Here is a 22,707-nt window from a genome sequence, read left to right on the forward strand (position 1 = left end):
CCCGCCTGTCAGACCCTTCCGTGTGTGGCAACGAGTGGCGTGGTCATATACTGTGTAATGAAACTTACCGCCGGGGGCAGGTGCTACCTGCCGCCGGTGACCAGTTCTTAGCCGTCCTCAAGCCTGTGTTCCTCGATGTATCCTCTCTGGGTGTCCTCCGTGTCTCAGAAGCCGCGCACCTTGTCTGTAAATGCCGGTCTCCTAAACTCCCGTCCCGTCCTCTGACTTCCTGGTTCGCGCGTCACGTGCCGGGTCACGTGAGCGCGATGTGTGCGGAAGCGTCTCCTTCTCCAGCCGGAGAGAGGAGAATGTATGTGGCAATGTCGGTAGTAAAGTCTGTGGGTCCCAACGCGTTTCAGCACTGATGCCTTTTTCTAGGGTTACCCATATGGTGTTCAGTGGCTTATTTATGCTGTGATCGCTTTCCTGATTGGTCCTTCCTCGGTGTCCCAATCTCTATTCTGATTGGGAGGCGGACATGTCAATCATCCAGATTAGGTGTCAGTGATTGGATGTGTGACTGTTTTGATTGTGTACATGAATTGGGTGTTAATCGGATATCCTTTACATAGGAAACCTTGTATTTATGTTGATGTGTGTTAACCTGCATGGTGGAAGAAGGTTGTGTACCAAAAAATGTACTGTTGGAGGGGAGATACTGAATGTTTTTTGTTGTGATATAAAGAAATTGTCACCGTTAGTGATACTGTGAATATTTTCTATATTGTGATAGAAGGAATTGTCACAGTTAATGGTACTGTGAACATGAATGGATATTTGTTAATATAATGCATGTGTGTTGTTATTGTGTGGTCGTAATTGTCACAGTTAATGGTACTGTGAACATGGTTGGATATTTGTTAATATATTGCATGTGTGTTGTTATTGTGTGGCCGTATATGTCCTTTACTGATGATTGCGGACCAGGGTGATATGGTGGTATGTGTCGATGACTGGCCCATATTGGGGAGGGAAGTGGTGCAGAAGGTCTCAAATGGGGGGATGTGGGATCAGCTTGTACTAAATGGCTGTTGCTGATTCTAGTAAATTGTTCTGGTGCGTGTATTGTATGCTGCACCAAAAGTGTCAGCAGTACCTAGCTAGATTTTGTTAATATGAACATTGAGGATGAGCGAGTGTGGGGGGGGGGATGAAAGGGCAGGTGGGGATAGGATTGCAGGTACATTATTTTTGCTGTAGCTGTGATTTACATGGCAGTGGTCGTGTTGTACTCTATATTAAGGCCTCGTGGTGCGAGTGTCTTTAGATTGAAGATCCACCTGAGTTCTTCTCTATTGATTTTTTTCACATAATCCCCCCCTCGCCAGTTGTTAGTAACCTGTTGTATTGCTATGAATTGTATTTTGGATGGGTCCTGCATGTGTGTCTCCTTGAAATGTTGTGAGACGCTGTGTTGTTCATAGCCTTTCTTTATGTTGTGGATGTGTTCAGAGATCCTGATCTTAAGTGTTCTAATGGTACGCCCGACATATTGTAGTCCGCACGGGCATGTGATCAGATATATAACCCCTTTTGTGTGGCAGGAGATTTCTTCCCTAATGGTGTATTTCTGACCTGTGGTGTTCGATGTGAACTCAGTGGTTCCTTTCCTCTATCACAATATAGAAAATATTCACAGTATCACTAACGGTGACAATTTCTTTATATCACAACAAAAAACATTCAGTATCTCCCCTCCAACAGTACATTTTTTGGTACACAACCTTCTTCCACCATGCAGGTTAACACACATCAACATAAATACAAGGTTTCCTATGTAAAGGATATCCGATTAACACCCAATTCATGTACACAATCAAAACAGTCACACATCCAATCACTGACACCTAATCTGGATGATTGACATGTCCGCCTCCCAATCAGAATAGAGATTGGGACACCGAGGAAGGACCAATCAGGAAAGCGATCACAGCATAAATAAGCCACTGAACACCATATGGGTAACCCTAGAAAAAGGCATCAGTGCTGAAACGCGTTGGGACCCACAGACTTTACTACCGACATTGCCACATACATTCTCCTCTCTCCGGCTGGAGAAGGAGACGCTTCCGCACACATCGCGCTCACGTGACCCGGCACGTGACGCGCGAACCAGGAAGTCAGAGGACGGGACGGGAGTTTAGGAGACCGGCATTTACAGACAAGGTGCGCGGCTTCTGAGACACGGAGGACACCCAGAGAGGATACATCGAGGAACACAGGCTTGAGGACGGCTAAGAACTGGTCACCGGCGGCAGGTAGCACCTGCCCCCGGCGGTAAGTTTCATTACACAGTATATGACCACGCCACTCGTTGCCACACACGGAAGGGTCTGACAGGCGGGACGCCGCACTAGTCACACCATAAACTTAACCACAAACCTAACAATAGACACAGCATCAGAGGATACATAGGACCATCCACACCTATGGTAAAGGTGGCCCCTAGGGCATACCTAACATTTACCTGAGCTGTAGCTCCATCAGTATACCAATAGGAGGGTATACTCAGAGAAAGGGTAGTCTGCAAGACACACCTGATAAGTGGTGAACCAACCTGGGACATTCATTATTGACTATGGAATATTAATCCTATTACATCCAAATAAAATCCTATATTTCATTTACATCGAGTGATCATTACCACATCCCCTACAAATAGATACACAGAGAACACATCACTTCACACACCACCATCCACCTCTCCAATCAATCCAATCCCTCGCACACCCTTTAGAGCGCGCTGACCACCACGAAATACTCATTACATGCCGCCTCTGCAGTCTCTGCGCCGTGCGCCGCAGCCGCGCTGGAGGAGAGAGCAGCGCCGGGCAGGTGAGAAAGAGGAGGAGGGAGGGGGACTGGAGCCGCAGCAGCGCTATTTCATTGGTAGTAAGCGCCGCTGCAGCATCCCCCTCTCCTTCTGTATAGGCTGCCCGGCGCTCCTGTGGATGCTGGGATGCGGTTCCTCCATCCCAGCATCCACAGCAGCGCCGGGCAGCCTATACGGAAGGAGAGGGGGATGCTGCAGCGGCACTTACTACCAATGACATAACGCTGCTGTAGCTCCCTGCTCCCCCTCCCTCCTCCTCCTTCTCAACTGCCTGCACAGAGAGGGAGATACCAGCACGAGGAGCCTGTCAGCGGGGAGAAGGTAAGTATCTCTCTCTCTCTCTCTCTCTCTCTCTCTCTCTCTCTCTCTCTGGGACACCGTCTGCCATAATGTGTAAAAAGGGGTCCTGGCTGCCGCAATGTGTACAAAGGGGGACTGCCTGCCGCAATGTGTAAAAAGGGGGACTGCCTGCCGCAATGTGTAAAGAGGGGTCCTGGCTGCCGCAATGTGTAAAAAGGGGGACTGGCTGCCGCAATGTGTAAAAAGGGGTCCTGGCTGCCGCAATGTGTAAAAAGGGGGACTGGCTGCCGCAATGTGTAAAAAGGGGGACTGTCTGCTGTAATGTGTAAAAAGGGGGACGCTGTCTGCTCTAATGTATAAAAGGGGCTCTACCTGGTGTAGTGGCGCTGCTGTGCAGCGTAATTTGAATAATGGAGACTACTGTGCACCGCAGTATGAATTGCTATTATTTTGTGGCCACGCCCCTTCCCATGAAGCCACGGCCCTATATATTTTTCTCGCGCCTACAGCGCGCACTGCCCCTATCTTGCATGGGGGGGCGCCAATGTCGTTTCTTGCACACAGCGCTAAAATGCCTAGTTATGGCACTGCTCAGTCGCACACAGATATACAATTGTCATATATCAGCAAGTCTCCTCATGCGTCCTAATCACACTACGTTGCGACTAAGATGCATTTTCGGCAAAAAAGACAGCAGATGGCGTGCCAAAAAGGGCTGTTTGCGTGACTGCAGCAAAGATGTATAAGGACACATCTGTACAGTATATTCCATGGCTATTTTTGAGCCAAAACGCCGTTCCTTTTGTAAAATGATGTTACCAAGAATGGCGTTCCGGAACCTCCTGTGGCCCACCTGAAATGCCCCTTTGTGCAGCGCCTGCCCGGAGACTCACAAAGCAGGCAGTGGTGTTGGCACCGCCGCACCATGTCCGGCAACGCACTCTACTATTATAGTACTGTGATGAAACGCAAAAGAAACTACCGCTTCCAGAAACCCTTGTCCGGCAGCAAGCGTTGCAGGGAGCTGTAGTTTCTTTTTACTTTCTTCACAGTACTGTACACGCAAAACAAACTACTGCTACCAGAAGCCATTGCTGTTGGACAGCAAGGACTGCAGGAATTGGTAGTTTATTTTTAAATTCACAGTACTGTAGTGTGGTGCTGAGCACGGCGTAACGGCACCATCACCACTGCCTGCTGTGTGAGTCTCCAGGAAAACCCTGCACAGGGGGCATATCAGGTAAAACAGTTGGCGTTACTGTGGGGGCATAAAATGATGTCAGGCAATACTGTGGGTGCATAATATGGTGTCAGACATTACTGTGGGGGCATAATATGGTGTCAGGCATTACTGTGGGGGCATAATATGGTGTTGGGCATTACTGTGGGGGCATAATATGGTGTTGGTCATTACTGTGGAGGCATAATATGTTGTCAGGCACTACCAGGGGCGTAGGGAGGGTGGAGCAAGTGGAGCTCGAGCTCCATGCACCGCTGGGGACAGAAGGCGCCGACACCCAGTACCACAGCTGAGAGCCGGGATCTCAGGGTAGGAGGAGATAACTAGAAGAGAGGGAAGGGGTGGCCACCACACTGCCTGCATGTTCAATGTCACTGATTGCAGTGCAGAGAGTCCAGTGCAGTGTAGTGTGGTGTGTTGTTAGGGAAGTGGGGAGGTTTGGAGGCTTGTCAGAAGATAGATGCTTCCTGGCTGTCAGGTATCTGCATTCAGTGATCTGGAACATGCAGGCAGTGTGGTAGCCACCCCTTCCCTTTCCTCAGTCCTTTCCTTCTACCCACGGAGGCCCAGCCTGTTAATCACATAGAAGCTCCGCCCCTCCAGGCTAGAACGAGGAGCTGCTGCCCACTTGGTGAGAATTAATATGTGTATACTGTGTGTATATGTGTGTGTATGTGTTTATATCTGTGTATACTGTGTGTTTATGTGTATATGTCTGTGTTTGTAAATGTGTGTATACAGTATGTGTGCATGTGTGTGTTTATGTGAATACATATGTGTGTTTATGTGTATATATCTTTGTATACAGAATATGTGTGTGTATATTTGTGTTTGTGTGTATATATCTGTGTATGTGTGTGTTTATGACTTTATGTATGTCTATATATCTGTGTGTTTATTTGTGTGTGTATATATCTGTGTATGTGTATGTTTATGTATGTCTGTGTATATTTGTGTGTATATATCTGTGTATATGTGTGTGTTTATGTATATCTGTGTGTATATTTGTGTATTTATGTGTGTGTGTGTGTGTGTGTGTGTGTGTGTGTGTGTGTATCTGTATATATGTGTATATGTGTGTGTATATGTATGTCTGTGCCTAAATGTGTGTGAATCTATGTATGTATGTATGTGTGGTGGTGGGTGGGGGGCGCCGTGACATGGCCCTGCTCCGGATGTCATGTCTCCACGCTACGCCTCTGGGCACTACTTTGGGGGCACAATATGGTGTCGAGCATTACTCTGGCGGCATACTATGATGTCAGGAGCTTTAATGTGTGGGGCATAATATGTCCCTTTCTTGTGAGACCACACGCTTTTTTCTGGTGCGTTCCTTCTGCACACATTGTCCCTTTAAAATATTTATCCCATCAACGGGCACCACCCAAATAGCATAAACTGTGTTTAAAAAAAAAGTTTACTCACCAATTGATGCCCCCTACCCCAGTGGTAGCTCCACCCACATCACCGCCCACATCTGCCCTGCCCCCAGTTCCTGAACCTATTTTACTAGAAAAATAGCACTGGTATATTCTATATAATTTTGCTTATGTGTGTGTATTTTAACTAAATCCTCATCTAGGCCTTAGGGGGTAATTCTGAGTTGATCGCGGCAGGAACTTTGTTAGCAGTTGGGCAAAACCATGGGGGTAATTCCAAGTTGATCGCAGCAGGAAATTTTTTAGCAGTTGGGCAAAACCATGTGCATTGCAGGGGAGGCAGATATAACATGTGCAGAGAGAGTTAGATTTGGGTGTGGTGAGTTCAATCTGCAATCTAAATTGCAGTGTAAAAATAGAGCAGCCAGTATTTACCCTGCACAGAAACAAAATAACCCACCCAAATCTAACTCTCTCTGCACATGTTATATCTGCCCCTCCTGCAGTGCACATGGGCCCTCATTCCGAGTTGTTCGCTCGCTAGCTGCTTTTAGTAGCATTGCACACGCTAAGCCGCCGCCCTCTGGGAGTGTATCTTAGCTTAGCAGAATTGCGAACGAAAGATTAGCAGAATTGCGAATAGAAATTTCTTAGCAGTTTCTGAGTAGCTCGAGACTTACTCAGCCATTGCGATCAGTTCAGTCAGTTTCGTTCCTGGTTTGATGTCACAAACACACCCAGCGTTCGCCCAGACACTCCCCCGTTTCTTCAGACACTCCCGCGTTTTTCCAGAAACGCCAGCGTTTTTTTGCACACTCCCAGAAAACGGCCAGTTTCCGCCCAGAAACACCCACTTCCTGTCAATCACACTACGATCACCAGAACGATGAAAAATCCTTGTTATGCCGTGAGTAAAATACCTAACTTTTGTGTAAAATAACTAAGCGCATGCGCGCTGCAAACCTTGCGCATGCGCAGTAAGCGACTAATCACAATATAGCGAAAATCGTCAACGAGCGAACAACTCGGAATGACCCCCTTGGTTTTGCCCAACTGCTAACAAACTTCCTGCTGCGATCAACTCAGAATTATCCCCTTAATTTCTAATGTGCAAACTGGCTATCACATATGCAGAACAACAGCACTGCTCTGTCAAAGTGGTAACCAGTGATATTTTCATAAATACTGGAGAGAACTACAGTATATATTGTGTTTTTCTTTTATCACAACAATTCAAAAATTACAATTCTCACATAAACCATGGAAACAATTATAAAAAGGCCACCCAACATCAAAAATGATCATGGAGGGATATTTTTTTGCTGCAGAGGTTAGCTTTAAAAGTAGCAAGTTAAGAATATAATAATAATAATAATAATAATAATAATAATAATATAATAATTATTATTTTATTTATATAGCACTCTTTCTACAATAGGAATGAAGGCGCTTTATTGACAGAATGACAAATTGACCGCTGCGCCCAAAGTAGACAGGTATGTGTTTAAGCAGCAACCTTACCTAAAATAAAACTTTTATTTAAAGGAGCTTCTGGTAACATTGACAAATGTATGAAACTGTTCTCATAGCCTGATAAAACTTTAGAGATGTTTGGCATATTTATATTTGCAACTATTGTTCTCTCTTTACTGCAAAAACGGGCTTAAACAGGCTGGGGTATATTTACTAAGGTCCCGATTTTGACCGAGATGCCGTTTTTTCTTCAAAGTGTCATCTCGGTAATTTACTAAGCAAAAATCACGGCAGTGATAAGGGCATTCGTAATATTTTGGAAGTCCTAGGAAAAAATCACGAATCAATACACCATCGGTCAAATACGCCTGCAATTTGGTAGAAATCGGGAATTTACTAAAAAGTGCAAATCACAAACACTGCCGACAATAGCCAAACACTGCCGTGCAGAAATACAATTCGTAAAATAGTGCTAAAAAAAAACAGACCTGTTTTTTTATCCCGTGTTTGGATAGGCATGCAGGGATCCATGAGATCCGTGCATGTTTATCAGTGGGAAGGGGATGGGAAAGTGTTCATTTTTAGATAAAAAATTGCGTGGGGTCCCCCCTCCTAAGCAAAACCAGCCTCGGGCTCTTTGAGCCGGTCCTGGTTGCAAAAATATGGGGAAAAAATTGACAGGGGTTCCCCCATATTTAAACAACCAGCACCGGGCTCTGCGCCTGGTCCTGGTTCCAAAAATACGGGGGACAAAAAGCGTAGGGGTCCCCCGTATTTTTGAAACCAGCACCGGGCTCCACTAGCTGGACAGATAATGCCACAGCCGGGGGTCACTTTTATACAGCGCCCTGCGGCCGTGGCATTAAATACCCAACTAGTCACCCCTGGCCGGGGTACCCTGGAGGAGTGGGAACCCCTTCAATCAAGGGGTCCCCCCCCTCCAGCCACCCAAGGGCCAGGGGTGAAGCCCGAGGCTGTCCCCCCCATCCATGGGCTGCGGATGGGAGGCTGATAGCCATTGTGTAAAACAATGAATATTGTTTTTAGTAGCAGTACTACAAGTCCCAGCAAGCCTCCCCTGCAAGCTGGTACTTGGAGAACCACAAGTACCAGCATGCGGCGGAAAACCGGGCCCGCTGGTACCTGTAGTACTACTACTAAAAAAATACCCCCAAAAAAACATAAGACATACACCTTGAAAGTATAACTTTAATACATACATCCACACCACCATATACACATACTTACCTTATGTTCACACGAGGGTCGGTCCTCTTCTCCATGTAGAATCCATGGTGTACCTGTTGAAAAAATTATACTCACAAAATCCAGGGTAGAAGGCTCTTCTGCTTGTAATCCATTTGTAATCCACGTACTTGTCAAAATAAAAAAACGGACACCCGACTTTGAACTGAAAGGGGCCCCATGTTTTCACATGGGACCCCTTTCCCCGAATGCCAGAAACCCCCTCTGACTTATGTCTAAGTGGGTTTCTTCAGCCAATCAGGGAGCGCCACTTTGTGGCACCCTCCTGATCGGCTGTGTGCTCCTGTACTGTCTGACAGGCGGCACACGGCAGTGTTACAATGTAGCGCCTACGAGCTCCATTGTAACCAATGGTGGGAACTTTGTGGTCAGCGGTTGACCGAAAGTAACCTCACCGCTGACCACAAAGTTCCCACCATTGGTTATAATGGAGCGCATAGGCGCTACATTGTAACACTGCCGTGTGCCGCCTGTCATACAGTACAGGAGCACACAGCCGATCAGGAGGATGCCACAACGTGGCGTTCCCTGATTGGCTGATGGAACCCACTTAGACATAAGTCAGAGGGGGGTTCCTGGCATTCGGGGAAAGGGGTCCCATGTGAAAACATGGGGCCCCTTTCAGTTCGAGGTCGGGTGTCCGTTTTTTTATTTTGACAAGTACGTGGATTACAAATGGATTACAAGCAGAAGAGCCTTCTACCCTGGATTTTGTGAGTATAATTTTTTCAACAGGTACACCATGGATTCTACATGGAGAAGAGGACCGACGCTCGTGTGAACATAAGGTAAGTATGTGTATATGGTGGTGTGGATGTATGTATTAAAAGTTATACTTTCAAGGTGTGTGTCTTATGTTTTTATTGGGGTATTTTTTTAGTAGTAGTACTACAGGTACCAGCGGGCCCAGGTTTTCCGCCGCATGCTGGTACTTGTGGTTCTCCAAGTACCAGCTTGCGGGGGAGGCTTGCTGGGACTTGTAGTACTGCTACTAAAAACAATATTCAACACTTTCAACAAAGGCTATCAGCCCCCCATCCGCAGCCCTTGGATGGGGGGACAGCCTCGGGCTTCACCCCTGGCCCTTGGGTGGCTGGAGGGGGGGGACCCCTTGATTAAAGGGGTTCCCACTCCTCCAGGGTACCCCGGCCAGGGGTGACTAGTTGGGTATTTAATGCCATGGCCGCAGGGCGCTGTATAAAAGTGACCCCCGGCTGTGGCATTATCTGTCCAGCTAGTGGAGCCCAGTGCTGGTTTCAAAAATACGGGGGACCCCTATGCTTTTTGTCCCCCGTATTTTTGGAACCAGGACCAGGCGCAGAGCCCGGTGCTGGTTGTTTAAATATGGGGGAACCCCTGTCAATTTTTTTCCCATATTTTTGCAACCAGGACCGGCTCAAAGAGCCCGAGGCTGGTTTGGCTTAGGAGGGGGGACCCCACGCAATTTTTTTTTAAAGTTTAAACATTTTTTTTTTTTTTTTACAAGGTGCACAATGAAGCCCAGCACGGATCTCTCAGATCCGGCCGAGATTCATTGTGTTAAAGTCGGCAGTGTTTTACAAGTCACTCACGTAAAACACTGCCTAAAAAAACGAATGACATCGAAAAAACCGAAAATGCAGAATACGGCAGCTTAGTAAATTAGTCGTAATAAATTCAAAAAGTTGCATATTTACACTTTCGATGTCATTCGTGATTGAACTTTGACCTCAAACGGAAAATTACGAATGTTAGTAAATTTACCCCGCTGTGTCTTTTAATGAGATTACTGTGCTGTGCAAAGTAGAAAATTCTGCACCAAAATCACAACTTAAATATTTTCTGTTCTAATAAGCTGCTGAGATTTCTCCATGTACTGCATACTTGTGAATAGCATCAGTAGCCCTTATGTAAGTCTTAAGCATTTATTTCTCATGGCTATTTGAAAACTTTGAAGGTGCCAGAATAAAGAAAGATGTTTTAAACAAAAGATGGCCTACTCTCTCTAGATAATATAAAGCAGTCTTGTAAGTGAGCTATTTGTATTATATAGTCGTACACAATCCTTTTATATTATATTATGCTCTGTTATACTGCATGTGGCACTCTGTTGCTTGTAGCATGAATCTCATTAGGAAAAAAATCCTACTGTGATGTTGGTTTTTGCAAGATGTACTGTAGTCGTGAGGGGATGTGTTTATTCCTGAGTACTTGCATAGTCTGCCCCCTAGCATGCTGTAGGCCACAAATGCCAGGATATTTTTTACTTACTTGACATAGCCTGCAAACTTCCATGCTGATTTATCTAGTTTGTATTTCTTCTACTCTATAGAAATACACTGCTCAAAAAAATAAAGGGAACACTAAAATAACACATCCTAGATCTGAATGAATGAAATATTCTTATTAAATACTTTGTTCTTTAGCAGGGCCGTAACTACGTGTGTGCCAAGTGGGCTTGGCACACAGCGCAGTTGCCCTGAGGGCGCACGGCCAGTGGCATGTAATGAGTCAAATTGACTCATTACATGCCGCCTCTGAAGTCTGTGCCGTGCGCCGCCGCCGCACTGGGGAGGAGAGCTACAGCGCCGGGCAGCGGAGAAGGAGGAGGAGGGAGAGGGACTGGAGCCGCAGCAGCGCTATTTCATTGGTAGTAAGCGCCACTGCAGCAGCCCCCTCTTCTTCCGTATTGGCTGCCCGGCGCTGCTGTGGATGCTGGGATGCGGTTCCTCCATCCCAGCATCCACAGCAGCGCCGGGCAGCCAATACGGAAGGAGAGGGGACAGCTGCAGCGGCGCTTACTACTAATGAAATAGCGCTGCTGCGGCTCCAGTCCCCCTCCCTCCTCCTCCTTCTCACCTGCCTTCACCGAGGGAGCTGCACGAGGAGCCTGACTGCCAGCGGGGAGATGGTAAGTATCTCTCTCTCTCTCTCTCTCTCTCTCTCTCTCTCAGGGGGACACCGTCTGTCATAATGTGTAAAAAGGGGGCCTGGCTGCCGCAATGTGTAAAAAGGGGGACTGGCTGCCGCAATGTGTAAAAAGGGGGACTGGCTGCAGCAATGTGTAAAAATGGGGACTGACTGCCGCAATGTGTAAAAAGGGGGCCTGGCTGCCGCAATGTGTAAAAAGGGGGCCTGGCTGCCGCAATGTGTAAAAAGGGGGACTGGCTGCCGCAATGTGTAAAAAGGGGGACTGGCTGCCGCAATGTGTAAAAAGGGGGACTGGCTGCCGCAATATGTAAAAACTAGGGGGACTGGCTGCCGCAATCTGTAAAAAGGGGGACTGGCTGCCGTAATGTATAAAAAGGGGGCCTGGCTGCCGCAATGTGTAAAAAGGGGGACTGGCTGCCGCAATGTGTAAAAAGGGGGACTGGCTGCCGTAATGTGTAAAAAGGGGGACTGGCTGCCGCAATGTGTAATAAGGGGGACTGGCTGCCGTAATGTGTAAAAAGGGGGACTGGCTGCCGTAATGTGTAAAAAGGGGGACACCGTCTGCCGTAATATGTAAAAAGGGGGCCTGGCTGCCGCAATGTGTAGAAAGGGGGACTTGCTGCCGCAATGTGTAAAAAGGGGGACTGAATGCTGTAATGTGTAAAAAGGGGGATGCTGTCTGCTCTAATGTATAAAAGGGGCTCTACCTGGTGTAGTGGCGCTACTGTGCAGCGTAATTTGAATAATGGAGACTACTGTGCACCGTAGTATGAATTGCTATTATTTTGTGGCCACGCCCCTTCCCCATGAAGCCACGGCCCTATATATTTTTCGCGCGCCTACGGCGCGCACTGCCCCTGTTTTACATGGGGGGAGGGGTGGCGCCAATGTCGTTTCTTGCACACAGCGCTAAAATGCCTAGTTATGGCACTGGTTGAATGTGCTGACAACAAAGTCACAGAAAAATTATCAATTGAAATTAAATTTATTAACCCATGGAAGTCTGGATTTGGAGTCACACTCAAAATTAAAGTGGAAAAACACACTACAGGCTGATCCATCTTTGATGCAATGTCCTTAAAACAAGTCAAAATGAGGCTCAGTAGTGTGTGTAGCCTCCACGTGCCTGTATGACCTCCCTACAATGCCTGGGCATGCTCCTGATGAGGTGGCGGATGGTCTCCTGAGGGATCTCCTACCAGACCTGGACTAACGCATCCGCCAACTCCTGGACAGTCTGTGGTGCAACGTGGCGTTGGTGGATGGAGCGAGACATGATGTCCCAGATGTGCTCAATTGGATTCAGGTCTGGGGAACGGGCAAGCCAGTCCATAGCATCAATGCCTTCATCTTGCTGGAACTGCTGACACACTCCAGCCACATGAGGTCTAGCATTGTCTTGCATTAGGAGGAACCCAGGGCCAACCGCACCAGCATATGGTCTCACAAGGGGTCTGAGGATCTCATCTCGGTACCTAATGGCAGTCAGGCTACCTCTGGCGAGCACATGGAGGGCTGTGCGGCCACCCAAAGAAGTGCCACCCCCCACCATTACTGACCCACTGCCAAACCGGTCATGCTGGAGGATGTTGCAGGCAGCAGAACGTTCTCCTTGGCGTCTCCAGGCTCTGTCACGTCTGTCACATGTGCTCAGTGACAACCTGCTTTCATCTGTGAAGAGCACAGGGCGCCAGTGGCGAATTTGCCAATCTTGGTGTTCTCTGGCAAATGCCAAACATCCTGCACGGTGTTGGTCTGTAAGCACAACCCCCACCTTTGGATGTCGGGCCCTCATACCACCCTCATGGAGTCTGTTTCTGATCGTTTGAGTAGACACATGCACATTTGTGGCTTGCTGGAGGTAATTTTGCAGGGCTCTGGCAGTGCTCCTCCTGTTCCTCCTTGCACAAAGGCGGAGGTAGCGGTCCTGCTGCTGGGTTGTTGCCCTCCTACGGCCTCCTCCACGTCTCCTGATGTACTGGCCTGTCTCCTGGTAGCGCCTCCATGCTCTGGACACTACGATGACAGACACAGCAAACCTTCTTGCCACAGCTCACATTGATGTGCCATCCTGGATGAGCTGCACTACCTGAGCCACTTGTGTGGGTTGTAGACTCCGTCTCATGCTACCACTAGAGTGAAAGCGCCGCCAGCTTTCAAAAGTGACCAAAACATCAGCCAGAAAGCATAGGAGTTGAGAAGTAGTCTGTGGTCACCACCTGCAGAACAACTCCTTTATTGGGGGTGTCTTGCTAATTGCCTATAATTTCCACCTGTTGTTATTCCATTTGCACAACAGCATGTGAAATTGATTGTCAATCAGTGTTGCTTCCTAAGTGGACAGTTTGATTTCACAGAAGTGTGATTGACTTGGAGTTACATTGTGTTGTTTAAGCGTTCCCTTTATTTTTTTAAGCAGTGTATTTCTAGTCACTATATAGGATTCATTCCTTCCTGTAACCCATTAGTCTCCAGCATTTTTTGCAAATAACAGATTTGTAAAGTAGAACAAAGAACAAGGTGTGTTTCTCTTCCTGTGCTTCTGTAATCCCTTTGTTGGAGTTATCAGAGCATGCATTGTGACTGTGCTGATGATGGTGACTACGGAACGCGATGCCTAGCAGAGGGGAGGCTACCACACTGTCACTCTAATGACAGCTTTGCACACATATAACTGGCAGCAGGAGCAGTTAGCTCAGCGTGATGGTGTCTCTCCAGATAGGATAATCACATCACAATAAAACAGAAATGAGATACCTCTCCACAAAAAAATACAAAACTACAGTGATAAGAACTGGCACAGTCAGAAGGTACATGAACTCACTACAAATCTCTGTAGAGAATAAATACCATTTCCAAGTCCTGGAGTAGGTGTCTCCTTTACAAAGAATAACAAAAAGAGAAATTCAGTCTTCTACAAAATGCCAGTTTCAATTTGTAAAACACCTTAATTTGAAAAGTAGAATACACACTAGAATGATATAAGCACGATGTGCTGTATCGGAATGACAAATCGCGCACATCGCCTAGTGTGTATGCCCAATTGCGCTCTCCAGCGGGTCGCTTCAGGGCCAAATTTACGACAAGGCAACCTAGGCGCATGTCAAGACCCCAGCAGGTCCCAAGGGGCCTGTTGCCGGGTCCCAGAAAATCTGTCACTTTCATCACAAAAGCTGACTTCCCTCAGGGGATTATCATGGCCCCTGTGCCGCCCAAATTCATAGCTGCCACCTGCCGTGGTTCGGAGCTTCTCTGCATACAACAATGCTTAACGTAGTGTTGGAGTTAAGGCCGCCATCAGGGAGGGTGAGGCGGCGGGTACTTCAGTCCCTAGCCCAGACCCAGAGGAGTCCCGGATGGCAGCAGTATGGATCAAGGCAACAGTGTGGCTGCCAGTTGGCGATCCAATCAGGAACTGCCACTGTAGCCCTCTGTGACTGCGGACAGTCATTAGCTTATAAGGGCCCTACACACTGGCTGACATGACTGCACGATATGAACGATCTCGTTCATTAATGAACGAGATGACGTTCATATCGTGCAGTGTGGAGGCTCCAGCGATGAACGATGCGCGGCCCCGTGCTCGTTCATCGCTGGTCCCCCGTCGGCTGTACATGCAGGCCAACAAGGACAATCTCGTCCATATTTGCCTGCACTTCATTGCAGCCGGGTGACGGGGGGAGTGAAGAAACTTCACTCCCTCCGTCACTGCCCCTCCGCCGCCGGGTCGCTCGTCGGCCGTATCCGCCGTCGGGCAGCTCGGCGGCGGACCGGCCAGTGTGTAGGGCCTAATAGGCCCAACACACTGGCCGACAATCTTCAAAGATATGAACGATCTCGTTCATTATTGAACGAGATAACGGGGGTAATTCTGAGTTGATCGCAGCAGGATATTTGTTAGCAGTTGGGCAAAACCATGTGCACTGCAGGGGAGGAAGATATAACATGTGCAGAGAGAGTTAGATTTGGGTGTGGTGTGTTCAATCTGCAATCTAAATTGCAATGTAAAAATAAAGCAGCCAGTATTTACCCTGCACAGAAACAAAATAACCCACCCAAATCTAACTCTCTCTGCACATGTTATATCTGCCTCCCCTGCAGTGCACATGGTTTTGCCCAACTGCTAACAAAATTCCTGCTGCGATCAACTCAGAATTACCCCCAACGTTCATATCTTTGAGTGTGGAGTCACCAGCGATGAACGATGCACGGCCCCGCGCTCGTTCATCGCTGGTGCTCCGTCGGCTGTGCATTCAGGCCAATATGGACGATCTCGTCCATATTTGCCTCCACTTCTATGGAACCGGGTGACGGGGGGGAGTGAAGAAACTTCACTCACCCGGTCACTGCCCCCCTTCCCCGCCGCCGGGTCGCCCATCTGCCGTATCGGCGGTCTGGCAGCTCGGCGGCGGATCACCGTGACTGTAGGGCCCATTACTCTTAGGGATTGGAGCCTTCTTCAGTCAGCTGTACGGTGCACCCTTCTATTTTCACAGGCTGTCGGACCATGGTCTCGTGAATTCCACTAGCAGCTCATTGGGATTATCAGAGGGCTTTGATGGACTGGGCTCTCAAGTGTGTCCCTCTGCTCAACGCGGTAGTGCCTCGGTCTGCTGGATGGACTCTCCTGCCTGCTACTCACCTTTACTAACTCCTATATGGGTCCCCTGTTGGCTGCCCGACACCTTATCTATCCGGGCTGTTGCCTCACTACATCTCCGGTGCTGCGGAACCCTTGTCTGCCCTCTCGGTGTCCAAGACTGCCTCCACGACTTTTATACACCCTGGTAATTCCCTTTTTTTTGCTGGAGTTGTCCCATTGCTGCCAGCCATGAAGTACTTGCCTGCAGGCATCTTGGGCACTACCTGCAGCTGCTGATCCAGTGCCCCTATGCTGGTCCTGTGCCTCTCCGCTGGTCACACCCCTGGGGTATCCATGCTTCAGATATTTGTTGGCTGTGGTGGTGCTCCTTGCCTCTGTCTCCACTGAGAGCCTCTATCCCCAAAAAGTCATCCTCTGGACCCAGGATGGTGTCTTCTGGGGTCTGATCGACTTGCTCCCATCCTGACTCATATGGTGTGTACACCATATGAGTCAGGATGGTGCACGTGGTCCTGCTGCTGGGCACTCCTGCCACGGACGATAGGAACTTGGCTCATTGGGCTTTACAACAGCTTTTAAGCATCTGGGTATTATACTTTTTGTTTTATATATTGCTTTACATAATCTTTTTTTCCGCTTCTTTTATCTCCCCCTTTCTGCAATCTCCTGGATTATTTCCTTTTCCTCTCCTATTTTACTCTTTCTCTTGCTTTTTCCCCACTTTCTCTCAGTTGTTTAGTCTTCTTTTCCTGCTGTCGTTTTTTTTACCTCACTTTTTCTATTTAGTGTTTTTAGTGTTCTAACTGTCCTGCAATCAATTTGAGGCAAACTTAAATTGTTATTGTTTTTTTTTTATTTATTTGTTTTCCTTTTTATTTTCATTGTGTTTAATTGTATTGATTTATCAATCATTTTCGCTACTGCTGCAAGTTGTGCATTTTACTTCTAGCGTCTGTTACTTGTAACTGTTCCACTGTGGGGTGTGAGTATGGGGCAGTGTGTGTGTGTGTGTGTGTGTGTGTGTGTGTGTGTGTGTGTGTGTGTCAATGGGGCTGTGTGTGTGTGTGTGTGTGTGTGTGTGTGTGTGTGTGTGTGTGCGTGTGTGTGTGTATGTGTGTGAGTGTGTGGCGGGGGGTCCCTGCCTATTTTGTTAGTCCCAGTCCCACAATTTGTGATGGCAGCCTAGTTGGAGGTTACATTATACATTCTCCTAGCGCAGGAACTAGGCCTCTGTTTAAAGTGACGGGCAGACACCGCCTCCCTACACTGCGCAGTGCAGCTTGTAAAATGTTAAGATTGCACCGCACCACCCACACTGTGGCTAAGACGCCACCTAATTGGCAGGAGAGGAGTGTCAATCTTAAGAGAACCTCCACTAACTACGGCCAGAGCAGAAAGAGCTATCATGGATGGCCGGCAGAAGCATCCACTCTCTAAACTCTGGTAAGTGGTTACAGAAGCGTCACTAATGGTGGTGACACCTGGTGCGCGGGATATACAGTGAGTGCGGCAAAGATTTGTGAGGGGTGTAGTGTTCTGGCTGTTTGGCAGTGGGCACAGTTTAAAAATAAGCAGAGGTATGTGGTAGGCAGCACATACTCCATAGTTGTTTATCAATCCATTTCATTCAGGGATATTTTTTTAATATCTTTGCTATGACAACTATCAGTCTTATACTATATTTTATTCGGAAAGAAATTTTTTTATAAAATGAAAATACACTTTTTTTCTGTAACAGTCATTTTTGCCATTCTTTCTTAAGAAATAAAGCATTTTTATAGTAATTCTTTATGTTGTTATTTTGATTTATTACATAATTCTAATTCTGTTAGTAAAAAATAAGTGGTAAAACGATTACATAACCTGAATCCCAGGGGCAATTTAAGAGAGCTGGAGGACCTTGTGCTGCCTACTCTGTCCAGGCCCCCTCCTCTCTGTCGGGTGATGCCAGCCGCACAATGCTGTAAAGAGTCTGACCCTAATGTGCAGATGCACAGATCTCTGGGAAAATAGCATTTTTCCCAGCGATATCTGCAGCGCTGCTGCCATCGGTGTGGGACTCCGGAGGGGTACGTTTTTTAAAAATGGGTACTGCGTGTGCGGTGTGGACCTCCCTGTACTCACACACCTCACCCATTATAAATGTGCCAGTGCTGGATCCTATAAAAGTGAATTTATTATGACTTTATTAAACTCTGTTCTGCTCATTAGCATAAGAATTATCAGGCAATGATTCAGAAAATAGCAGTACTGTAATACATTATAGAGTACAAGTAAGGAGGATCTTATGCAGGAGCTGGCTGCATACTTATAAGATTTGATTTTAGCCAAAAGAGCCCTTTTACAAGTGTGCGGGAGTACATTAATTTGGTAAATTAGGATTTTGACACTCTCCAATTTGCGGTGGGGTGTAAGGGAGTCCGAGATCGCTGAAGGTGCGGGATGCTGTCCGTTCTTGGTTGTTTTTTTAAAGAGGCAAAACCATGTCTTGTAAGTGATTGCCCCTTTAAAAAAACGTCTGAGATAGGCCGGCATCCCACACCTCCAGCGACCTTGGACTCCATTACATCCCGCTGACAAAATGTAATTTGGCGCACAGATTTCCTGGAACGGCACCGTGCAGCCAGTAGCGCTGCTGCAGAGCCACTTAAATATATGAATACAAAGTAAAGCAGGACAACCCTAGACGAATCACAACATATATCACACTACATAGATTCAGATGAACACCATTGGTGTAGCACTGTGCCCCCCACCACTGATTCTTAGTATAGAAATGTTGGATGCCTTTCAGGACACAACAACTCCAACCTAAGTTCCACCCCCCACTAATACATAAGCGAATGCAACTCACACTAACACACTTAATAACTTATTTGAAGAACAGTATGAAAACTCACCAGGTTGGTTCAATTGTAGAGTGCTCTTACTCCACTGTGACAGCCCCACAATAGCCACCATCTTGGCACCTAGACTGGACCGCCTCTTCTTGGTTGTAGTAACACCAGCTGCATCCGGAGTTCCTGAGCTACCCTTCTCTAGGTTGTACATCTCTCCGCTAATGCTGGAACTGCGGATCACATTCTTGGCTGAGGAACTAGCCTCCCCGTTGAACATTTTGGGGAGGGAAAATCTAGGCAAACGGAGAGAGGAAGTGATAATATATCAGAATATAATCTACTAGGCACAAACAATTTATGCCTTAAAATCTATAGAGGGTGTGTCATTACAGTAACAACATCAAAAGTTTTTGTGACATGACACTTTACATTATATATACAGTAGTATAGTTTTTGTTTACATATTTTTTTACAGTTCAAAGGGGGTATCTAATTACCCGCAAAAGTGCAGTGGCGGCAAAAAACGGGTATTTTTTGCATTTTTTCTGTCACCCCTATCCAATTAGTTCATGAGAAAAACACCAGTTTTTTGTGCGAAAATAAATAGGGTCCGCGAAAAAACATGTAATTGGATACCGTTAGCTGATATTATGATAAAAACATACTAATAACATTACCTAATGTTTGCATTCTGAATTACTTTTTATGTCTAAAATCTTCAGCAAAACATTTATGTATCTCTCACAACATAAGTGCCAATGGCCTAGCAATAGAAATTCAAATTGAGATTTGCTAGAAAGATGTTTTGAGAAATAAAAAATACAGAGAGATAAATAATATAGCTCGTACTGTCAGTGTTATCTGTATGATTTCATGCATTATTTATATCCTTCTGATGCTGGCGGAAGTTTGACATAACTCAGTATTTGTTACCTGCTCAAGTGCTCAGATCAGTGATCATCTGATTTCAAGATATGTTAAATAAAAACTGCTAAACTAGTCAGCCAAATTGCTGATTTATTATTATTTTAAAGCTTTTCTGCAGGGCTGAAGTTCAAAGCAAAAAGAACAGTCTGGTGTCCACAATTATTACTAAAGCAGGACAGAAATGCCACTCAACAACAATGGGGGTAATTCCAAGTTGATCGATTAGCAATTGGGCAAAACCATATGCACTGCAGGGGAGGCAGATATAACATGTGCAGAGAGAGTTAGATTTGGGTGGGGTGTGTTCAATCTGCAATCTAATTTGCAGTGTAAAAATAAAGCAGCCAGTATTTACCCTGCACAGAAATAAAATAACCCACCCAAATCTAACTCTTTCTGCACGTTATATCTGCCTCTCCTGCAGTGCACATGGTTTTGCCCAATTGCTATCAAAAATCCTGCTGCGATCAACTTGGAATTACCCCCAATGTGCATTAAAAGCAGAGAACAAACTCAAGCTCATAATCATTTTGTTTAGGATGCATGTAATAGAAAACATTGTCATTCAATGCAAAACAAACAAACAAAACCCACTAGGATATCAGAATGACTGTAAAATCTGGTATAGGGGCTCCTCCAAAACTAGGCATCCAGATCCCTCTTTTATGTTTATGCTTATTCTACCTATAGTTGTTAGAGACTGTGAAGCCTATGGAATTCCATCATTATATAAATGTCAGTGAGACATCATACCAAGAAATGTGTGTGTGCAAAACAGAGGGGTGATAGATTAAGAAACTTAGCCGCAACGCACTGAATTACATGCTTACCAATTTTACATTTCCCTACTAAAGCCAAACCACCATAAGAAGATATGTGTGTGTTGTTCTTGCTCCAGGCTACAATTGTAGACTTATTCCCAGTACACAGTATCAGCAATCTTCCTAGACTAGTATGGAACTGTGACTGCAGCAAAATCCTCCCATTACCATTGAAGTTATGGCACTACAATTGCTCACGCAGAACCAATCATTCTGTTAACATCTGGAGCTGATGTATTAGATGGCAAACAGACTTGCAGTTTTAATGCAGAAATACCCTTGGCAAAATTTCATACACATATATTTGATAATAAGGGGTAAGATGTATTGGTTTATATCAGTAACATGATGGTTTTTCTCAACATGGATATTGTGTGCTGTATACTATATACAAGGGCAATATAGTGGTACAAAGTTATTACACTTGTAAGTGTTTTACTTGCTGTATTTACAATTACAGTATATTTAGTGGCAGTGGCTTATAGTTCAGGGCCCTACAGACTCGGCGACCCGCCGCCGAGCTGCCCGACCGCCGATATTGCAGACGGGTGACCCGGCAGCGGGGGGAGGTGACGGGGGGGAGTGAAGTTTCTTCACTCCTCCCGTCACCCGGCTCCATAGCAATGCATGCTAATAACGAGCCAGCACCAATGATGAACGAGCATGGGGGCCGCACATCGTTCATTGCTGGTGCCTACACACTGAAAGATATGAATGGTTTCTTGTTCAATAATGAACGAGATCGTTCATATCTTTCACTGGTATGGACCAGTGTTTAGGGCTCTTAAGTGTTTCAAGCTGTGGATAAGAGAGAAAAATGGAACAGAGATTCTGGGATTCTGGTGATACATTAGTAACTACAGATAAGCCTCCTATAAAATATGTTCCTGTTTGTGTACTTTCCTATACCACAGGTGCATACTTTTGAATATTAAATGATTTTGGAGACTTGTCTCTCTTTTGTCTTTTCTATGAAGCAAATTCTGTACTATATGGCTCTCATTCAGAAGTGGTTGGAGTTGCTATCTTTGCTACTTACATAGACAAAAAGCAAGTGGAGGGAGTGCACAGGTAAAGGTAATGTCAAAATGTAATAAAAGCGTCTTCATATAATGTTTAAAAGAATACATTTAAGATGTACAAAAAACCTCAAGCCACTATGTAAACTGCCAAGTCTCAATGATTTGAGCTATATGCATACCTCCCAACTTTTGACGGTGCTGATTTAGGACCTGCCATGCCTCTGGCGCAGCCACGGCCAAAAAGGGGAAGTGGCCTCCTGAAGAATGGGCATGGCCTCGTGTGGATGGCACTTGGCTGACCCTCCCTGCACTGATAGATGATCTATTCAGTGATCACCAGCTGCTTTCAAAGCAGAACAGCGGTGATCACTGGCTCTATCAACCTGAAACCCCCACCTTCCCGCCTTCGGGACACTGCGGCCAGCGGGAGAGATAGCGGGACAGTGTCCAAATAGCGGGACTTTCCCACTGGCATCTCAACATACAAGCCTACATATATTAAAAACAGCATAATATGATTCTTGACACATCCAGTTGTAAGTGTTCACAGCATTTACTGTATATAACACGGATCTAAAAATAAAACAAATACCAAAACTTTATATCAATGTCCTCTTTGTATCCGTCTCCAGTATGAAATAACCAGACTCCTCCAAACGTACTTCAATGTTTGGTATTTATAAATCATACAATTTTATATACCAAACAGGGATTTCTAAATACCAAACATTGAAGTACGTTTGGAGGACTCTGGTTATTCATGACTCCACCTCCCCCTCACTTCCACTAACTGTAAGTTCATTAGTTGTTTTGGTATCCAATATCGGCCCTCATTCCGAGTTGTTCGCTCGTTATTTTTCTTCGCATCAGTGCGATTTTCCGCTAACTGCGCATGCACAATGTTCGCACTGCGGCTGCGTCAAGTAAATTTGCTAAGAAGTTTGGTATTTTACTCACGGCATTACGAGGTTTTTTCTTCGTTCTGGTGATCGGAGTGTGATTGACAGGAAGTGGGTGTTTCTGGGCGGAAACTGACCGTTTTATGGGTGTGTGTGAAAAAACGCTGCCGTTTCTGGGAAAAACGCGGGAGTGG

General features: G+C 46.1%; 1 protein-coding gene across 3 annotated transcripts in view; it reads right to left on the reverse strand.

The window, feature by feature from the left end:
- Positions 1 to 22,707, reverse strand: part of RIMS3 (regulating synaptic membrane exocytosis 3) — a 249,965-nt gene that overhangs the window by 211,529 nt on the left and 15,729 nt on the right. For all 3 annotated transcript variants that reach the window (XR_010229178.1, XM_063954211.1, XM_063954212.1), the window contains exon 2: positions 18,905 to 19,137. Coding sequence is in view for 2 of the 3 variants with exons in the window: in XM_063954211.1 (XP_063810281.1) it covers positions 18,905 to 19,121 (217 nt within the window). In the remaining variant the exon portion in view is untranslated. The remainder of the gene's footprint in view (positions 1 to 18,904; positions 19,138 to 22,707) is intronic.

Source organism: Pseudophryne corroboree, chromosome 2 (genome assembly GCF_028390025.1).
Source record: "Pseudophryne corroboree isolate aPseCor3 chromosome 2, aPseCor3.hap2, whole genome shotgun sequence".
Classification (NCBI taxonomy): domain Eukaryota; kingdom Metazoa; phylum Chordata; class Amphibia; order Anura; family Myobatrachidae; genus Pseudophryne; species Pseudophryne corroboree.